At 50.5% G+C, this 21,193-nt stretch overlaps 6 protein-coding genes and 1 non-coding gene across 7 annotated transcripts; 5 read left to right on the top strand and 2 right to left on the bottom strand.

The window, feature by feature from the left end:
• Positions 1-1,255: 1,255 nt before the first annotated feature.
• On the bottom strand, positions 1,256-3,603 carry PMZ80_006544 (uncharacterized protein; the record flags this gene model as incomplete). The annotated part of the gene is made up of 3 exons (XM_064874956.1): positions 1,256-2,992; positions 3,045-3,210; positions 3,263-3,603. 3 exons carry the CDS (start codon positions 3,601-3,603, stop codon positions 1,256-1,258), a joined length of 2,244 nt encoding a protein of 747 aa, XP_064729356.1.
• Positions 3,604-4,078: 475 nt separating this feature from the next.
• PMZ80_006543 (uncharacterized protein) lies at positions 4,079-5,809 on the top strand (the record flags this gene model as incomplete). Its single annotated transcript, XM_064874955.1, has 1 exon — positions 4,079-5,809. The coding sequence occupies one exon, from the start codon at positions 4,079-4,081 to the stop codon at positions 5,807-5,809; it is 1,731 nt and encodes a 576-aa protein (XP_064729355.1).
• A 952-nt stretch (positions 5,810-6,761) lies between these two features.
• Positions 6,762-6,850, top strand: PMZ80_006542. Its single transcript has one exon. It is a non-coding gene; the product is annotated as a tRNA-Leu (tRNA).
• Positions 6,851-7,870: 1,020 nt separating this feature from the next.
• Positions 7,871-8,684, top strand: PMZ80_006541 (uncharacterized protein; the record flags this gene model as incomplete). The annotated part of the gene is made up of 2 exons (XM_064874954.1): positions 7,871-7,913; positions 7,969-8,684. 2 exons carry the CDS (start codon positions 7,871-7,873, stop codon positions 8,682-8,684), a joined length of 759 nt encoding a protein of 252 aa, XP_064729354.1.
• Positions 8,685-10,124: 1,440 nt separating this feature from the next.
• Positions 10,125-13,246, bottom strand: PMZ80_006540 (uncharacterized protein; the record flags this gene model as incomplete). The annotated part of the gene is made up of 2 exons (XM_064874953.1): positions 10,125-13,006; positions 13,069-13,246. The coding sequence occupies 2 exons, from the start codon at positions 13,244-13,246 to the stop codon at positions 10,125-10,127; spliced, it is 3,060 nt and encodes a 1,019-aa protein (XP_064729353.1).
• A 3,176-nt stretch (positions 13,247-16,422) lies between these two features.
• On the top strand, positions 16,423-19,035 carry PMZ80_006539 (uncharacterized protein; the record flags this gene model as incomplete). Its single annotated transcript, XM_064874952.1, has 1 exon — positions 16,423-19,035. One exon carries the CDS (start codon positions 16,423-16,425, stop codon positions 19,033-19,035), a length of 2,613 nt encoding a protein of 870 aa, XP_064729352.1.
• A 1,082-nt stretch (positions 19,036-20,117) lies between these two features.
• Positions 20,118-20,549, top strand: PMZ80_006538 (uncharacterized protein; the record flags this gene model as incomplete). Its single annotated transcript, XM_064874951.1, has 1 exon — positions 20,118-20,549. One exon carries the CDS (start codon positions 20,118-20,120, stop codon positions 20,547-20,549), a length of 432 nt encoding a protein of 143 aa, XP_064729351.1.
• Between the last annotated feature and the right edge of the window lie 644 nt (positions 20,550-21,193).

The following is a 21,193-nucleotide window of genomic DNA, read 5'->3' as shown; positions in this document are numbered from 1 at the left end:
TGCCGTTTGATAACAAGGAAGAGTCACAAGCGCCACGGGCTAGGACACGAATTCGAGGAGCCAGACAGTCGCGACAGTAGCATGCGTTTTCTCTTTCGACTCTACTTCGATTTGCGCTGAGCTCAGTTGGTCGCAGGCTTCGAGGTGGGTATGTTGCCGACCTGCTACATCTTTCAGAGATGCAGCTGCTATCATTCAGCCTTTGACCAGTCAAAGGCAGTCATCGAAGAGCGAACCAATCATCGAGTAATTGTCGCAGCTAAAATCGGTCAAATAGCAGCAAAGTATAACTGAACTTCTGAACTGTGAGCAAATTCACGTCAGTACCACGGCCGTATACAACTAGTCAAGTCTGCTGGTCGGCGTAATCAGAAGAAGTGGCAGAGTCAAGGGCAATAGCAACTATTGGGAATCATTGATGATGAAAGTGGTACGTTCTCGTGTGGCTAAGGAGGGGTTGGTGTCTGGAGCGTGCGTGAGGTAAAGGTAGTTAGAACCATTTGGCATAGTGGACCAATTGGCACGGATCATTGCGCTCACTGCGCTAACATGATCTGCTGTGGTCAATGTTGAAATGCTTCCCTCACTAGAGCCATCGTCGAAACCACTGCAAAGGAGGAATTCCACGCCGTTGTCATGCAATACCGTACAGCCAGCTCGACCGAACTGAACCTGACGTAGCCTTAGGAGCCAGTACCTTTGAGCGCTAGTGGGCATGGCCCGAGCCGCGGGAGCGCCTAGTAACTTGAAAGTCCTAGTTCAAGCTTCGATGAATCCTTCTCTTGTCTCATAAAAGAGGATGGCATTGCGACGATCTATGAATCAAGAGTGATGACCTTCACACTGTCTCTGACATTCTTACCGCCAAGGAGTCTGTCCAAGCATGCAGGCGGTGGGCAGGATGTAAATAAGTTTCGATACGACGACACCCCTCATAACAATATGACACGTCAACAGGCATTAATGCATGGGGTCTCAATGCCATCTCGGAACGCAGGTCGACTGGCGCGAAGCTTGCGAATTGTTGATGGCGCCTGAGCACGATGATAGCTATCGATCACTTGTGCGATCGCAACGCGTCTACGCACACCACGAGAGCCTACGGCGTGGTTGCTTGCTCGTGGCTCGGGTATTGAGTGCGGCTGTCAACGCAAACCAAAACGTGGCAGAATGGCATTGAGACGTCAAGTCGGCCTTGTGGCTAACTTGTGACACTTGTGCTTGAATGTCTTAACGCACTCATGGATCGACGCTTTCACGCCACTGCTTGATTCGATGCCGCAGGCTCCACGTCCTCATCCTTAACTCCATTCGGAAACGTCCTTGTATCCTCAGCCTCCTGCTTCGTCTGCTCGACCGCGCGCTCGACAAAACCAGGCCTCCATTTCGTCAATAACTGGCCCATCGTGCTCTTCACTTCACTATCGCCCTCCTGCCATATCTCCTCCATAGTGTCAACGACCAGCTCCCTCACAGGCGGTCTCATGAGGTACAGGTACTGCATCGCCTTCTTGCAGATGTCGACAGTTGCAGGGTCCCGCGTCAGCGTTTTGACCTGAGCGAGAATATTTCTGTTGAGTGAAGGTAATTCGGCGAGAAAGCGGATTAGTAGCCTAAAGTCATCCTTGTCGAAGCGCGGCACGAGAGTCTCGAAAAGTTGTGTGGACCAGTAGTCGTAGTTCGGTGTAGCGTTACTCGCTTTCGTGGTCGGCGCGTCACTATTCGTTGTGCCAGCAACTTGGACTTTGTCCGCGTACCATTCTTCTGTAAGCCACGTGATGCCGAGAGAAAGGCGATGTTTCCAGTCGTCGAGAACATAGTCGAAGAGGAGTCGGCGTATTCGGTTCGGGACGTGTGCGCCTTGCATTGTTGTTGAAAGTTCTGTCTCGGGCTTGATCAATTCGGTATCGCCGTTGAGCTGCACATCTACCACCAAATCTAGACCAGCGGGCGCACGAGTAGCCAGTCTTATCATGACAGTCAGCCATGAGTCCCTGTCATTTGTGCTACCCGCTAGCCGATTGATGCCAAGCTTCTGCCTTGAAAGACTCGGATTCTTCTCTGATGACAGTGCTGTCTCGAAAACATGGGAGATGGTCTGCTCAGACAACATTGCAAGCTCAGACTCTGAAAGTGGTAGTGGCTTTGGTAACTCGAATGGGCCAAGGTCTAATGCTGGCTGTGGTAGCAGTTCTCCTGTTTGCGCTGATTGTGCAGCAGCCTCAGCACCGGATAAAGCTTCGGGATCGTAATCGTCGTCTTCTTCCCCTGCATTCACGGGCTTGGCGGCATCCTGTATCCTCTGAAATCTCTGTTGTACCTCTTCTATAGCTTCATCCAAGGATTTGGAGTCGATATGTTGCATTAAGGCGCTGGATATCAGACATACAACTTCCTCGGGTAGAATTTTGACATCAAATTGTTGAAATTCCTGGTTGTCTATCAGAGTAAATAGCTGAGCGTATGTGTTTGGTGGGGGTGGCATAGGTGCAAACTTCCTGACAGGTTCAAGCTTCTGTCTTTTTGCGTCATCGAAGCCGTCTGCAGATTCGGCTGGTCGCTTGAGTGATTGTGCTTGGGTGAAGACAGTTGTGGTCGAGCTTTGCAGCCGTCGAAGGTAGGTATCTATTTTCTCCGCCAGAGGATGCTGGGGGAAGATGCGGAGCACATATCGTAGAAGAGCTCTGGTCGTCCGTTGCAATGACTTGATGACAACAATCAACCGGGTTGTCATTGGTCCGCTGGCTGCTCGGAGAGGGTTGTAGTTGAGGATAGTTTGCAGAATCTTAGCCTGGATAGGAGGGCGCATCTTGATCAGCACTGCCAGACAATTCATGGTAGGGTCGACAAGTAGCGGATCGGTCGAGTTCTCTTGAATCACGCTGAGCAGTCGATCGAGGATACCGGATGTTTCAGCCTCCAAGTTGGCCAGAGGAAGCAGGGGATGATTGCGTGGAACCAAGGCGATGGACGTCTCGTTGTGCTCAGGTCTCTGTGAGCCGTGTTAGCTCTTTATCATGCTTTGGCACTGAACAAGGACTCACCCTTGGATCCGATATGACACCCGGTGTTTGGACCTGAACAACTTTCTGCAAGAATTTGATGCAGCACACACGGGTTGCAAGAGCGGATGAGTCTATCCTCTGTAAAATGTTGATCTTGATGGTAGTCATGTCACGCCATACCAAAGCAAGATCAGGATGCGAGATGCTGTACCACAATATCAGAATTGCTCGTGTTTCCATGCATAGAATCTACATACACTCTTCTGAAAACATATGGATATATGCTTGCGCTGGCTTGTACTGCGCTCTTGACCACTGCTGTGTCCTCGTTGGGATTCTCAAGCATGCCTCTGAGCAGTGACATTACCGTGTCGGAGATCAATTGTTCCTTTTGGTGGCCTTGCAACGCTGGTGTCGCAAATGCCTCTGCAATAAAGTCTGCTCCCCATCTTCGCACGTCGACAGCCTGTGCACCCTGCAGAATCGGCACAATACCAGGCACAACCTGAACGTACTGGCTTGAATCTGCGAGACATGCTTGCCGGACTTGCTCAAGCTTAGGAAGCATGTCACTGACTGGCTGCGCAGGGGTGGCCATCCCTCAGAAGGCTAGGTGGACAGCAAGACGGATACAATACGTTGCACTTCTACGAAGATGGGGCAAAGCAGTTGAGAGGTAAGGTTGAGATATCCTGGTCGACAGCGCACATGGAAGTCGCTGGCCACTGCAATGCTGGGTACTGGGTACTCGCCAATATGTCGAAAAGAATGCTTGCTGATGGGCCGAAGGAATGAGGCGCGAGATGCGGGTTCGTGCAGGAAGAAGGCGTCAAGAGATTCGGGCATACAACAGTGGAAGCAGCGAAGTGAAGGAAACGTGACGCGACTTCCTTCGAAGGGCGCAGTTTGATCCGCAGTCACGTGAGCAGCGGAGCGTCTGTTTGGGCCTTGCAGCCTGAATGTTTTCCGCTCCGCTCGATATTGATGCTGCGCGAATCTAAACAGTACAGCACCACTAACACCCGCGATAGCCCACTGCCGAGACCCAGCCAGGAGTGGCTTGAGGTATCGATATGCAACGACATCCAGCGAGACAAGCCTTTGTGGAGGAAGCCAACGAGGTAAGCAACCGCCTCCAACTATACCTTGCGAACGCTTATTCACGCGCTGAATCAAGATCAAGGCATCCTGCTCTCGAAGACACGTCGCTGACGGGTATGGATGAGTATAGGATTCGGAACAAGGTATCAGCTTGGCCGACTTGCGTGAGTGTCTCTAGAAGACGGCAGGCATACACCACTAATTCGACGGCAGCAATCGATCGCAACTATGACCTACCCACCGGGGCTGGAGGTGCAGCACCTGAAAGAGCTTCCGCGCTCTTGTCGCAGTTCGACCGCAAACGAAGAGCTGTCCAAATAGCAGTACCCACCGACGATGGCAAGGTACGAGCCAGGCTCCGGGAGATGGGTGAGCCCATCACACTCTTTGGTGAAGGCCCCGCAGATCGGAGAGACCGGTTGCGAGAGCTCATGTTAGCAGAGGCAGAAGGAGAAGATGGTATGTCACAGGATATCCAGATGGGTGAAGCAGATGAGCCACAGGACCAAGAAGAAGAGTTTTACACCGAAGGCCTCCAAGAACTGCTCAAAGCTCGACAAGACATCGCAAGATACTCTCTGCCCAGAGCAAAGGCCAGGGTCGCAAGGCAGAAAGAAGAGTCTTCGATACCCCTCCGCACGCATATCAAGCACAGAAAAGAAATCAAGGAGAAATTAGCAGGATTCGAGCTCTTTGGAACACAAATTGCTGGCGACAGACCGGTCAGCATAACCCGGTTCGCGCCTGATGGAGAAACCATAGCGGCAGGTAACTGGAGCGGAGGTATAAAACTGCTCTCAGTACCAAACCTAGAGGAGAAAGCAACACTTCGGGGTCATACTGGCATAGTAGGTGGTATATCATGGTTCCCAGGAGCAACATTACCTGAGTCCGGAGTCTCCGACAGTACTCTCAACCTAGTATCAGGTGGCGGAGGACAAGGCGGTGCAAGCGATATTCATCTGTGGTCGCTTACTCAAGACACGCCCATATCAACACTACAAGGCCACAGCGACCGGGTGTGTCGAGTTGAATTCCACCCATCAGGTAAGTACCTAGCATCAGCGTCCTTCGACACTACATGGCGGTTATGGGATGTTGAGACTACAACAGAACTGGTGCTCCAAGAAGGTCATTCGCGGCAGGTGTATACTGTCAGCTTTAACACCGACGGCTCGTTACTTGCTAGTGGTGGATTCGACAGCATAGGTCGAATCTGGGATCTTCGATCAGGCAGAACAGTCATGATCCTTGAAGGTCACATCAGAGAAATCTACAGCCTTGATTGGGGTATTGATGGCTATCGAGTGTTATCGGGTTCAGGTGATGGCTGGGTGAAGTGCTGGGACCTTCGAGCAGTGCGAAATCTTGGGGGTATTGGAGCGCACAATGGCAATGTCTCAGACCTCAGATGGTTTAAAGGCATGGACGGTGATACGACTACCAGCCTGGACGTGAGCATGGAGAATGGGGTTAAGAACGACGTTCAACCACGGAAAGCAGGAACGTTTTTCGTTTCCAGCGGTTTTGACAAGAATGTGAACATCTTTTCGGCGGATGATTGGTCTTTAGCGAAGCAGCTAAGTGGCCATTCAGGTAACGTGTTGAGTGTTGATGTCAGTCAGGACTCGAAGTGGATAGCCAGCAGTGGGCACGACAGAACTGTGAAGTTGTGGGGACGAGATGATGGGCAGGGCGTATGAACAAATTGACAGTACGACAATGGCCACGTTTGATAATGAGTTTGAGCTCGAGAAGGAGAATGCAGTGGCACTGACTGGTTACGAAACTTGCTGTTCATGAAAAGCGCGACGCCCTCATAAACCTATTTGTCGACTGCGTTTCGATACGCCGACTTTTCTGGCTGAAATACCCACGACAACACCAATCTCTGGCACGACGACGTCTTCAGGTGCGGAGTGCGATGCGGAGTGCGATGCGTTTTGCGGCCAGTCACCTTGTGCAATCCTGTTCAATATCTACAGCGTTGACACGCAATATCATTTGCAACATCCCCCTCGACGTGTCTCCATCAGTCGATCCAGCGTCTGTGGTGACTTGGCTAGCATGAAAATCGAGACTAAGAATGAGCAGAGCGCATGCAAGTACATGCTGCTGATTCTTTTATGCTGTTGACGCCCTTTATGGTCGAACTTGACGTCTTAGATGCTCTCGACCTTTTGCCAGATTAGGCTCGATACCTCGACTTTCAACACCAACTTATGCTCGCCACCGACGACAGACGCCATCTCGAGTTGCAGGAAACAAGGAGATACCCCATATCTCCCCTCCAGTACCCTCGATGAGAGTTGTGATACATTGGCCATGTCGATATACGGCACCAGATTGATACAATCAACAGAATTTGGCAATCCAGATGATAAAAGTGGTCACCACCGGGTGGACAATATTGTCACCCGCTTTCCGGATAATCTACGCTTCCAAGGCTGTTTGGCCTTGCATACATGACAACATCGCCAATCGCACGGCTTTGAAAACGTCACCCTCCGGGCTTGAGCATTGCAAGGTACGCTATTAGTACCAGACTGCCTAGAACCGCAGCTCACCAACACAGGCATGACTCACAATGCTCCTTACCCGACCTGTCAAGCCTCGACAACATATTGCCAAACACAAAATGATGTGCCACAATTAGACAGTGTAGCTCAAGGGCAGAGCATCAGACCTAAGAGGTGCAACTTGCGGGCCCCTGACGGTCGTAGGTTCAACCCCTGCCGCTGTCCAGCTTTTTTTCCCGATGATCAAAAATTACCACTGTTTACCAGCTGCTGTGGTAACCCAAGGACAAAGTAGCTGGAAGGCAGAGCGTTAACACTGTCAAGTTGTTGGCCTCAAAGAATTGTAGGTCTTGGCTTTTTCCAGCTTCTCTGCTCGTCTGCGTTCTAGGTTGAGGGAGGTGCACCCGGTACTTTACTCGCGACTACCACGGCGACTTCTTTGACAGAGACGATCACGAGGGCTTAATTTAGTACGGCGAGCGCTAACAACGACGATGTATTTGCCTGCGTTTTGCAACTCAGCATTACGTGCCTTGCCGTATGCAACAGCAATGGTTCGATTTATGGCCTGGATACGAGTCGGACGCCTCTCAACGACCGGACAGCAGCATACAAAGCTCTGCCTCCCAATCAGCTTCCGTTCACAGTCACGATCTTTGCATCGCTATCGGCATGTACCTTTTGGTTCTTGGTCACGTGCATCACTCCTTTCCTATTTTCCCATTGGCCGACGAAAACCTGCTCAGCACCATACCATGGTCCATGCCTCGCGCCGTACCAAAGTCAGAGCCTATCGTCCTCCTATACATACATCATCCTCCGTGCAGGTCCTCACAGGTCTCACACTGTCCCAAAAGATGATGCTGCTGCCTGCAACATCTGAAATCGCGCATCGCCCACGATGGAAAATTCTCGTCTTATTCTCTTCCTGCGCTCGCTGCTGTTCCTTTGCATCTCTCAATCCTAAATTTACACCCTCAGCTTCAGCTCATAACGTTACATTATAGCCTCGTGCCGAGTGCAATATAGCTATAGTATCCGCCTGGGCGAAGGCTAGGCTTGTTACTTCTCCAAGCTCCTTAGCAGAATAGCAACCTCCACGCTACGACAACAACTTCCCAGCGGCTTCAGGAGCAACTTTTCGAAGAGATCTGTCTCAGTTTAGGCTCAAACTCACCTAACAACAAGATGTCTTCCACCTCATCTCAACCTCAGACATCTACGACAAGCACCTGCTGCTCAATCATGGACGTAGACAAGCCTTCCGAGCATCTAGAGCTCTCCACCCGTAGGTCCCACCCCGCCTGATTCACCTCTCGAGACAATCACTGACGCCTCACCAGCATACTTCCCCTCCTCACCCACCGCAACAGCACAGTGGCAGCACCTCGCCGCCACAAGAACAACAATAACAGCACAACCACCAACCAGTGCTTCACGTAAGCGGCAGCGTGAGGATAACGATGACTCGGACGAACAACAGCCGAACAAGAAGTCCAGGGCTGAGGCTGTAGGAACCTCAAATCAGCTTCACTCCCAGCTCAATCAGCTCACATGGGAGCCTCACACAGCCTTCACTTCCCTCGAAGTGACATATATGTCAACACCGAGTGAGACTCAGCAAGACACAGACGCAGACACGGAAGCCCCGTGTCCAATCTGTTACGAGACCGTCCTTTCGTCTCCGCTCGAGTCCGACGAGGACAACTGGCGTCTAACCCGCGACATCTGCCGCCGCCTCTTCCACGAGGCCTGCATGGCCAAGTGGATCCAGTTCTGCCGGGAGTCGCGCTCACCAGCGACGTGTCCGATGTGTCGGGGTGTGATCTCTGAGCCGGAACCAGAATCCGGAGATATGGACGACTTGTTGCGTGCGGCTGCGGCGATGCCGCTTTCGAACTCGAGGGTGGAGGAGAGCGAGGAAGAAGAAGAAGATTTCCTGAGTGCGCAGGAGATGGAGGATATGAGAGGATTTTTGAGTGAGGATTCGGGGGGGAGTGTGGAGGGGAGTGAAGTTGGGTATGAGGATGATGTTGGTGTTAGTGATGTGGACTTTTGATTTAAGGTTTAGCGAGCGGGTTGGTTTGATTGGCCTCGGGATATGGAATGGATTATGGATATATTATATGGTTGAGACATATATGATGGAGAGTTTATGAGATTATGAACAGCTAGTGAAGCTCGGGTTAGTCGTTACCGACATTGAGAATTTGACGAGCGATGACGGGATGACGATGAATTAATATGTCACCCTTTTTGCAATCTCTTATCTTCCTCTTTCATGGTTGCCCTTGTTCTTTGCCTATTCCATTGTCACGTCCCCTGTTGCTATCGTTTTTGGGCTCGACAAGCTCAGTTGAGCGGTGTAGATTGTTCTTGTCATAGCTGTGGAGACGAAGGATTGGGGATGGCTGTATGTCAACGACTCAGCGTGGGTACGAGCCCCATCGAAATCGTGATGTTAGTAATCGAGAAGAACCGTCATTGAGTCAACGACAGCTACGAAGTTGCTTCGATAATCGCGACAATGAGCGATAGGAGGGAAAGGTTGTCGGGGAAGGAGCTAGCAAGCTACTGACAGCTTATGGTCGTCAATTTGACAGAATAAAATTGAGGTGTCATCGGAACGATTCATGTTTCTATAAGCTCTCTCCTCTACTAGACCTTATTAGCCATATACTCGCAGAGACTATCGAAGAAGGATAAGCTTCACGGTGCAGCTACCTCCTGCAGAGTCTAGCCTCCCATGAACCAGTCACTTCTCGATGGCAGGACCGATGGCAGGAGTCGGACACGGAGAAGACACACGGCAGGCAGTATTGCTTTTGCAGATCGATAGAAACAATAATCAGTAAGCCAGAGAGGATGATGCCTGCCACAAAGGTTACAGGACGAGATATGGTTTGTAGGTGGTCTATCCCTGGTGTTGTCCCAATCTTGCTGTGCAGTGTCTAGGATAGCCGATGAGATCAATCGGCTGATTCGAGGCGTGTTGTGGCCTGCGGACCACCATCGCCATGGCTTCGACGTATTGGCAACACTGCTAAGGCGGAATGGGACAGGGAGTATGATAGGAAGCTTAAGGCTTGACCTTGCAAACCAGGTGGCAGGAGCTGTACAGTTCACCATCCTCCTGGACAGGTGGAAGCGAACATTACAAGCTAGCCAGATTCGGTCAGACGAGATCAGTAGCCACTCTCAAGGTCTTTCGAAGATGTAGAAGATGCTGGAGGCGCAAAGCAGTCTACACGAGATAATTGATTGGAAGAAAGGTGCACATGTAGATGTATCACATTCGATACCAGTGATGTGAAGATCTTTCGAAGAATCATCATAACAGTACACATTATTGTGCCGGTACATTTTCTGAGTGTTCACGCCATCCATCCGCAGTCGCAACGCCTTGTATCCATCATCAACATCACCATTCATTCATTCCTCTCATGGTCGCATCAACCCAGATACCACACCTTGATCCCGTGAACGCCGTGTGAAGTCATTACTCATCCATACTGATCACGGTCTCGGTCGCCGTACCATCCGTGGCAATCCGACTAGCCTTCCCAACAGTGCTCACACCAACCTCGGTCATAATTTCTTCAAAATCGCTCCCATCACCATCCATGCTCCCGCCGATTGAACTGCCGACACCTGGAATGATGCCCATAGCACCACCTCTGAAGCCGCCGTCCTCAACATCAGGCGCGTCAGGAACTTCGACACCATCGTTGAACACACCGCCAGTGCCATCATCGAGACCGCCAGCCCACAAGGGGAGGTATTTCCACTCGTTATCGTTCAGACACAAGAGCGTGTTGATCTCGCCATTTGGGATGTCCAGGTTGCATGTTTCATCGAGCACATAACCTGGTGTCACGAGAGTTGCAAGGCGATTGTAGATATTTTTGCTGATATCGTCGAGCAGGGCAGCCGGAGTTATAGGTCTTGGGTTTGGGTCGATCGGTGCGGGTGTTCGGTTCTCTGGTCGCGTCTGCTCAGGCTGAAGTCGAGGAGAAGATCGTGGTGGTGGGGGTGGTGGTCCAGCTGAGGTGAAGGGATCGACAAGGCCTGTCTGTTGCATCGATGATTGAATCTCCATGCTCCTAGCATTGTCATCTGCAGGGTGCAACTTGCTCATTCTCTTCTGGGAGAACCTCAATGAAGCGGCTTCACGGTCGGGGAGAGACTTGTCGCTGAAACCGTTGAGGAAAGGAGATTCGTTTGGTTGGAGTGTACGCTCACGCTTGGGCACCGTAGTAGGCGACACTGCTTCGTCAGAGGCCTCGGCCGAGTCACCATAGTACAGCGTCGAAAGGTTACGTTGCGATACAAGATCCCCGCTAGCCATCGTGTCACTGAGCTCCGGTCTCGCCGTGCTGGCTGGCGCGATCGTCTGAACCGTTCGTGCATAGTGAATCTTTTCGTCTGTGCCAAATGGGGTTGGTTCAGAGGTGTCGGTGGTTAGCTGAGGTGCAGCAGCCATAGACTTCTGACGAATCGATAGAGACTTCACTGGAAATACGTGTATAGCCTCCATAGCATCTTGCCATTCCTCGTCTTCGTCAACACTCTCAGCTGCCTTCTCCCACGAACCTGAAAATTCGCTGTCGGACTCTTGCGCAATGGCTTCAGACTCGATGGAGCTGCCATTCATCTTGTGCACCAATGTCGTCATGTCTCCAGAAGGACTCCTGCCATGCATCGTTGCTTCTTGGGACATCTTCAACTTCTTGGTAGGATTAGATGCCTCAGGTGTGGTTGGTCGAACATGGATCATCGGCTGAAGCTTCGACTTGCCAGCTGGGGAGACTAGAAACTGGTTCAACTCGTCCAAGCTTCCGAACAGCACGTTCCTTGATACGTAGGGAACTTCAGCGCCTGTGATAATGCCCTGCTGTTTGAGCTCGTGTTGAGTTCGTTCCCATATCCTACGGTTCTCGGGAGTGTCAGTGTAGTCTCTGGTAAACTGGTCCAGCCGCAAAATGTTCCAAAAATGCTGTGTGAGCAATCTCAGTGGTTGCGGGATGTCGGTATAGATGCCAAATTCTCCAAACCCTTTGAAGGGACCGATGCCCTTGACGCTTTCAACATCGTAAGCGGGACTCAAGGTCATGTATATCATCCGACGAGCGTAATCCTTCAATTCGTCTTTGATTTTTCGGAGCAGAGACTGCTGTTCGCTGTCATCGAAGTCGAACCGATTGAGCTTGGAAATTGAGCTGTTCGGAGATGCCTCGACATTCCAAATACCAGGGAAAACTGCAATCTCATCGAGAACATCTCTGACTCTGCGGGTCAATGCAGAGGCCGCATGGTCGATACGGTTGATATCGTCATCGTCCAAACAACTCACAGCATGTGATGCTCGGAAGGTCTTCACTTGTCCGTTCTCCTTAGAAGGCAAATCCTTAATGCCTTCAATCATAGCCTGCTGACCGACTAGAACAGCGAACGTGCATCTGATCAGCCAGGTAGATTTTGTGGCAATAGCCATTCTGTAGGCCACTTCTGGGTTGTTTTGAATGAAATGGCTGTTACCGCTTTCGAGTAGCCACGATACAATCCAGTGGCTGACAGTAGGGCTGTGTGCGCAATCGAAATATTTAGCAATCATACAGAAAGTCCATGCCTTAGCCGCGGAGTTCAGCTTCGGGTCATTGCCGGCCAGCGCTTGAAGCAGTCGAGCAGTTGCGGTGTGATGGCGCAAAGCAGAGTACTCTTCTTCGAGAGGAAGCTCGGCCGCTGGTGCCGGGTGTGATGGTTGTATGTCGCTGCCGCGTCTCTCGTCTTTCACCTCTTCCCTGGCCCCTCTCACAAGCTTCTTGCTCTTGTTTAGTTCCTTCTCCTCCTCGAAAGGCTCCTCTTGTACCTGGAGAGCGTAGGTCTGTTTTGGTGGGACGTTGAGCTCGTCTCGGCCCCCAACATGGGATGCTGGGATGCCTAGAGTTTTTGCTACCTGATGCCACTTGAGAGCACTCTGAGGTACCGTTAATTCAGTAAGTTGAACCAGAGCTTCGTCACCATCGGTGATCGGACTGAGATCAAGGTAATACTTAATATTAGCAGGCTGCATGACAGACTTGTGAACTTCTCGTTTCTTCAACTTCCGCTCCGTTCTGGCAGACATGGGACCGAGAAATTTTTCGAACTTGGAGGATCCAACGGCTCGCAGGGTGGTACTGTTCATGAGATAAGGGCGCTTAAAAAGTCGTTCTGTGTAGTCATATTCGTACGGGTCTTGGCCAGGAGTCGGTGGTGGCACACCAAAGTAAACCAGCGTGTCCGCGGATCTCTCGACGACTGGTGAAAACTCATTGCTAAGTCTCATTCCAATCTCGTCAAATGACTCTGGAACTTGGGTGCCTCGTTTGAATCTTGGCTCTGTAGACTTGGTTAGCGGTCTTGCTTTCGCTGAGGTTGGTTCTTGCGAACGATGAGCTTACCAGTAGAAGCACCAGTAGGAGTAGGAGTAGGAGTTTTTGGACTTGTTCCCGATGACTGGGGAGTCGCATGTGTCTCTTCTCTGGCTGATTTGAATGATGCAAGGTCAGTCCAGTCGTAGTTGTCCACGTCGCTGGTGACAACGCCCGCAATGGGCACAGCAGCCACACTATTGTTCATAGTGGGAGATCAAGAGGAGATAATTAATACAATCAGGACTGCGATGGATCTATTAACAAAAAGGTGACTGAAGAGTTGAAGTTGCACTCTGCGTGATCACTCCTCAAGCTGGGTTGACAACGTTTCGATTCTTTAGTGAGGGTAGTGTCTTTTGAAGCTGGCAACGCGAGACTTCGAACGATCTATGGTCGAACTCGAGCAAGCTATCTTCATGGCCTCCAGAACCTATGCAGACAAGAGATCAGGCTGAGTCGAAAAAGACCACCATAATGTTGAAGCTGGATTGATGCCTAGAGTCAGAAAAGTGGAGCATTTGAACCCCAGGTTCTGCCAGCACGACCAATTGAATTGGAGTCAGGGTACTGGTGCCACTGCAGCATGACTTTCGAGGTTATTTCTCTCCTGGTTCAGTATATTACTCACACAGGCTGACTCAACAATGGAATCAAGAGGGTGTCACATAATAACTCCTCTTCTCCAGAGAGCCATTCTGGCGCGGCATATGTCTGAATTCTGAGCATCTTATTCGGCACTGATAAAGCACCATGTGGTACAGGCGCTATCGCAAGTGAACCTGATTATTGCTTTTCTTGAGAGGCCGACCGGGTGCACCTATGATTGCTCCGTTATTACTCGGTAGTTGGGGACAGAGATACTCAACTCAATCCGAGCCGAATACGCCTTAGTTCTTCAAGAGCTCACGGTATTGGTAACTCCTTGATGGTCCGTATCATTGCTGTAGTAGCTCAAGTACCCCAATGATCATCTTTCGTATGATCCATCCAGTTGTCTATACGGTCCGGGACATGGGGTCCCCAGGCATGATACTAGATTGATGGTTGCGAAATATACGCGATTCACCTCCAAGCCCTTTCCGTTCACACTTACAAGCTCCCTCTCTGATGGACGCCACAATAACGCTGAAGTTGCTACTGCGAGCAGAACAGGTCACGCACGTCGAGTGACGGCCAGGTTTGGTCATGACGCAGCTGACTACACAATTCCGCATCGAAGTGCTCAATCAGTCGTGGTGAAGTATTTCACGCGCTCGTAAGGAGAGACGATTGTTTTGAGGTGTGAGAGCCGCCGCAGCTACGGATACTACACCAGGGGCACTTATGCAAAGCAGTTATCGCAATCGATAATGAGCATGTCGTCATCGCCGAGATCAGAGACTGGGGAAGTGCTGCGTCACCGCTCCCAAAGCATCGACGTGCGAGAACAGACTGTGAATTTGTTCTCAAACGCGGATGGGATATGGCAAGAATACTTGTGGCAACAAACACATAACGGAGTGGACGGGACACGGTGAAATCGCCTTATCACGAGCACCTCAATGCAGGGTCGATGAGCAATAATTGGTAGGCAGCACGCGGAGAAGTGCAAGGTGGCAGGCACGACCGGCCTAGAAAGTTCCACAGCCGCCAATTAGCGCTTGTCACGGCCAACCGATTACGCTAGCACCTTCCAAGGTGGCTGAGGACCGCGTGCCTTCCGCTGCACTCTGTGTCAGCGTGACTCTTCTTCCTACAAATAGCCCACTTCCCCAACTTGTCTTCCTGCTTTTCTCATCAACCCTACCTCAGCCAATTCAACTCTTTGGTACCTCAATCACCTTTGATCCTCCTTACCAAATCAATCAAATCAGTCTTAATCAGTACCACATACAACCACTAAGATGCAGATCTTCGTCAAGACTCTTACTGGCAAGACCATCACTCTTGAGGTCGAGTCCAGCGACACCATCGATAACGTAAAGAGCAAGATTCAGGACAAAGAAGGCATCCCTCCCGACCAACAACGTCTTATCTTTGCTGGCAAGCAGCTCGAGGATGGCCGCACCTTGAGTGATTACAACATCCAAAAAGAATCAACCCTCCACTTGGTGCTCCGTCTTCGTGGCGGTATGCAGATTTTTGTGAAGACGTTGACTGGCAAGACCATCACACTCGAGGTCGAGTCATCTGATACCATCGACAATGTCAAGAGCAAGATCCAGGACAAGGAGGGTATTCCTCCCGACCAGCAGAGACTCATCTTCGCTGGTAAGCAGCTTGAAGACGGTCGAACCCTCTCCGACTACAACATCCAGAAAGAATCTACTCTACACCTCGTCCTCCGTCTCCGTGGCGGTATGCAAATCTTCGTCAAGACCTTGACCGGCAAAACAATCACACTCGAAGTTGAATCTTCAGACACAATTGACAATGTCAAGTCGAAAATCCAAGACAAGGAGGGAATCCCGCCAGACCAGCAGCGATTGATTTTCGCAGGCAAGCAGCTCGAGGACGGCCGAACTCTATCAGACTACAACATCCAGAAGGAGTCTACCCTGCACCTTGTCCTGAGACTGCGAGGTGGCATGCAAATCTTCGTCAAGACCCTCACAGGAAAGACGATTACATTGGAGGTGGAATCTTCAGACACCATTGATAACGTGAAGTCTAAGATTCAAGACAAGGAGGGTATCCCACCGGACCAGCAGCGACTGATTTTCGCTGGCAAGCAATTGGAGGATGGTCGTACTCTTTCTGACTATAACATTCAGAAGGAGAGCACACTGCATTTGGTTCTTCGACTCAGAGGTGGTCAGTAAGCAGCTCGACAAGCATGATACCATGATCACGACGCGGCGTTCGGGAAGTTCAGCTCTGATGAGCTAAGGATTGGGCTCTTGGTTGCTTCGGCAGTGCATACATAGACACAGTCTACACGCATAGCAGCATGAGCATGCGTGCATCATTTGAATGATATAGTGTCTCTCACTCCATCAATGTTTTTCCAGCATAGTTTTGTTTTTGCGATTTGCCATATTTGATTAACGCTCCTCACCTGACGCCATTTGCCACCACCGAACATAGGTAATCTCACACCTCGAGTACATGATTCTTAGTAGTTCCGTGGTCGCTCGCAATCACTACTAATGCTAGCGATCTGTTGACTGCATCGCCGCCACGAAGATGCTACTGCCGTTGAACGAGCTTTTGTTCAGATCGTACCTGCCTGGACAGAAACTTCTGGTTCGCATGGCGTGCCCCTTCGTCTCGACCTCAAGTTCGTGACTATTGATGGTGTCCATCTTCATATTTGAAACAGCAGCTTTCTTTCGCTTTCGTACCTTTATTGAATATGCATTGATGATAACTATTGGTACACTGATCTTGTGAACAGAAAGCATGCCAGAGTACTTCTACCACATTGGAATCGAACTGTTTGACAATCGCTCATCATCACCAGTCGACCTGTCGCAGGCATTTCACGCACTGAGCCCATTCCTCTCGCGGCAGCCACGAGCTGCTCGAGATCACAAATACGACAGCATGAAACCCTCTCACACCTCGAGACCGTCCCTGTCCACTCGCTCATCGAATCGCACCATACCCTCCAGCACCACTGACGGACGAATCGATCATGTCAAGGTGGATGTAGTGGACGGCGACGATATCACAGCTGGTATAGGGACAAAATTGGCGAGTGCCCAGACGAGGGCGGCCTTCTCAACAACAGAAGAGTTGGAAGCAGGCGAGCTGGGCATCGTTCACCTGTATCGAGATGCAGACGAGACACCTGGCCTGTACCAGAACGGTGATCGAATACCTTCCTCGCACTTCTGGGATGGAAGTGCCTCAGCTAGAGCTCCTCCTTCACGAAACAGAAGCACAAATCCACCCAGGAACGACGACTGCACTATGGTTTCCATCCTCGCGGTGCCCTCATATATGACACCAAAAGACTTTCTGGCATATATTGGCCAAGACACGCGGGACGCAGTCAGCCACATCCGGATGATACGCACAAGCAGACTAAACCGATATATGGTTCTGATGCAATTCAAAGACGGGAGGTTTGCGCGACAGTGGCAGTATGACTGGAATGGCAAAGTCTTTAATAGCATGGAACCAGAAACATGTCATGTCGTCTTCGTCAAGTCCGTGGAAGTCTTGCAAAATCAAGACCCCCAGCCCGAGATCAATGGGTCAGACCATACAGCAGTGGCCAGCAATGTCTCGAACGGCCGTTCATCAGCACCACTAAACAAGCCTGCCCCTCCTCCCACTCCTGCACTGGTGGAACTGCCAACATGTCCGGTCTGTCTGGAGCGTATGGACGAGTCTACTGGACTTTTGACAGTTCTCTGTCAGCATGTCTTTCATTGCTCGTGCTTCGAGAAGTGGTCAGGTGGTGGTTGTCCTGTCTGTAGATATTCGAATGACGACTTTTCGACGACTACTCCGAGGCCGAACACGAAGAAAAAGTTTGATCCGTCAAAGGGCGAGTTTGAGGTCGAGGATTATGATGATCTTGAATGTGGTGAATGTCGCATAAATGAAAGCCTCTGGCAATGCCTTATCTGCGGCTATGTTGGTTGCGGGAGGTATGCAGGTAAACACGCCTACCGTCACTACGAAAGAACAGGTCATATGTTTGCGCTTGATCTCGAGGAAAAGCATGTCTGGGACTATGGTCATGACTGCTACGTCCATCGGATAATAGCTAATGGCTCTGCATCAAATGGGGAAAAATTAGTGGAGCTTCCTGGTCGAAGGACTCAAGGACAAGTTACAGCTCTGCAAGATGATGACCAAGATCTTGACGTTGCCAAACGTGAAAACCTGGCACTAGAGTATACACAACTATTGACATCACAGCTTGAAAGCCAGAGAATCTACTTTGAAGAGATAGTGACTCGTGCTGTTGACAAAGCAGCCGAAGCCTCCAAGCGAGCTGAGAAGGCCATCGAGGACGCAACAACTGCAATAAACAGACTCGACAATATCATGGCCGAAAATGATGTGCTGAAAGAGAAGCATGAGCAACAATCGAAAGCTGCCAGTCGCGCCGAAGCAAAGAGTCAGAAGCTTGAAGAACAGAGGAAAGAGCTTCAGAAAGAGCATCGGGAGACAAAAGCACTACTAGATAGTATCTACAAGTCAAGTAAAGCAAACGAAGAGAAAGCAAGCGCTGAGCGTAACAAGCTTTTCAAGCAACAGGCAGATAAGATCAAGTCTTTAGAGGAAGACAACGCGACCAAAGGCTACTTTCTCGAATCTTTGCAGGAACAACTTGGTTCGCTACGTGCTCAATTGGCAGGCCGGCAGCAACTACAGCAACTTGTACAGAATGGAGAGATAACGCAGGAAGAACTCGAAGGTGCTACCATAAGTATGGGCCCTGCAGCCAAGAAGTCCGCTGCCCGCCTCAAGTCTGATGTTACGAAGCACATTAGAGGTTCGCAGCCACCACCAATGCCACGAAAGGATCCCACAGATGATGAGATCAAGCAATCGATCGAAAACACGAAAACCATCGGCTCGCTTGGTGCTCTTCTAATGAATGAGATTGGCAGCCCAGACTGGGTGTACATGGATGACGTTACCGAAGGGGATATTATTCGCTGCATGACGGCCCAAAATCTGGTTGTTAAGAACAAACGTGGTAATTTCGAGCTTAATGGCCAGGTTCGTCAGGGCGATATTATCGAGGCCCTACTTCAAGCCGATCTTATACAACGGAATCGACTAGTGGTTGCATCACAATTGTTCGCGGAGAAAGGCGATGAAGGGCTCGCGCTCTTTCTGAAATGGGCTTCTGGAAAGGGTTATCAGCTTGTGGAAGACATGATGGAGGCGGATGCTGAGAAGGTCTTGGTTGATGCTGGCATATTTGAGAAGAAGGAGGAAGAAGGGCTCTATGACAGCGACAAGGCTATCGGTGACAATGGAGCTGGCGGTGGTGGTGGCGGCGAAAAGTCCAAGAAGAAAAGGAAGAAGAACAAAAAGAAGAAATGAGGTGTCTGCATTGCCTCTAGACTGAGAATTGGCCGCCGCGTTGGAGAACAACCATCACAATGTACTCGATATTTACATTAACATAGGCTTTCAGCCATCAGAACATGACACATGACCCACTGATTACATCTCGCAACTTCATCCATCGCACCTATAATACAGTGTCCTAGGGCTAATCGTTACCTGTATTGCTTCGAGGGACTGGCAACGATACAAGGGGGGCCTCAGCTCGCTGCGCAACGCGACTTTGCTCCTCACCGATAACAGAATGCCATGGTTCTCATCGCTTCCATGTATTCAGAAGACCACGAAGAAGCGTCCGGCCGGTCTAACACCGAATGTATCATCTTGTCATGTCCTGCACGTCGTGAAACGACATTGATCACATTGATCCTCACTCCGGGGCGGAAACTGCCAAGACATCAGTCGAGGTCCAAAGAACTACCCACCGAGCGGAAGCAGGTATGAGGATTGTCACTCAATACTTCGCGGAACTGGGATCGATCTCGTACGTTATCATAGAATAGTGCTCTCAGATTGCCATTGCCATGCCTAGACGATGCATCATGACAACAGGTATGGAGGGGTGTGGACATTTCTGTGGCTGTGCCACGCTGATCAAGTTCCGAACATACAAGCTGGATGTTTTCACCGCTGAAGCTGGCCAGATCTGTGCTTAAAGGCCGCCACCTTGCTTGTCTGGGAATTGGCTGATATGCGGTCTCGTTTATCTCAGCAGGATTTATGGTGCATCTTGCCGAACAAGACTGCTCTCTGGCTGCGGAAGACAACTCCGACGCCAGTCTAGATGCGAAGTTTAGCGCGAAGTCTATCAATCTCCCACTGCGGGGTGTAAACAGTGCGTCACCAAAATATGACGTATTCTATATCCCACTCTTTGTTCAGTACCAGCAGGTATCATACACGGCCGATGTGCTTAAAACACCAGTGCGTTACCCTAGCCACAGTTCAATCATCCTTCCTGAAAGCAAAGTATCTACTTGACAGTCAACCAATCTATTCCAAGACCAAATCAAAACAAACCAAGCCCCCACTACTCAACAACCACCACCACCACAACCATGCAATCCCTCAAAGAAAAAGCAACCTCAGTCGTAACAGGCGACGCCTACGACAAACCAGCCAAAACCAAGGACGGCGCCATGACAACCCAAGACAGCGACAACGCCCACACCATCAAGGGCACCTCCGCAGACCCGAACCCTCCCGAGCCAGAGAAGAGCAAGCTGCAGGAGAAGGGCGAGCAGATGGCCAACAACGCCGCGAACAAGGCGGATAAGGCGCAGGACAAGGCTATGAGCGCGACCAATAAGGCGCAGGATGAGGCGGGCAAGACGAATGTGGGTCAGAAGGCGGCGGGGAAGGCGGAGGAGGGTGCTGAGCAGGCGAAGGGGAGTGCGGAGCAGAGTAGTGCGGGTTCTAAGGAGACGGGGAAGATGCAGGAGATGGCGGATAAAGCTAAGGGGTCGGCGCAGGAGGGGCAGAAGTCTTAGGCTTACGGGGCTGGAGATGGTCGATGCTGGTGGCGTACGAGTACGCTGAGTGGGTGAAGCTCAGATCTTCTGCTACTACAACAGGTCTGTTCTTGCATGCTCTCATGGTGTGGCCGAGCATACTTCTAATTATCCTATGAGTGGCATTACTTGTTCGCTAGGGCCAGAAACAGCTTGGCTTGTATTACATGAATTATGATTTATATGAAACTTCAAACCTCACTATTGCTTGAGTTATACGAACTTGATCAATGTTCTTTCTGCCTGCGACTATCCATATCGTCCCTTCAGTGTCCGTCGTTCCCTTTCGACGATCACGAAGCCGCTTGTTGTACGTCAGAAACCCACCCCTCCTTGCATATGCCGGCTATTCGTTCTGTCTTGGTTGGCTTTGACGCGTCTTGCCTTTTAGGAAAAAAGAGGTAAGATCAATACCCAATGACACAATGAACCTCATTTTTTTCTACATGGACTACCGTAGTGTCTGTCTGCCATCTTCGAAACGTCCCTTCCCTTTCCTGACTGCAGAATCTCACATATATGAGCCAACCTAAACCACGTTTGTTTTACAATTTCACTGGCTAACTACAAAAGCAGACAATCATGCTGTTGACCTATCTACCTGTTAGACGGATCGCCGAGCT

Source organism: Knufia obscura (assembly GCF_036327395.1).
Source record: "Knufia obscura strain CCFEE 5817 isolate CBS 148926 chromosome Unknown scaffold_7, whole genome shotgun sequence".
Taxonomy (NCBI): domain Eukaryota; kingdom Fungi; phylum Ascomycota; class Eurotiomycetes; order Chaetothyriales; family Trichomeriaceae; genus Knufia; species Knufia obscura.
The sequence above is the reverse complement of the archived record's forward strand: the minus strand, read 5'-3'. Positions and strand labels throughout refer to the sequence as shown.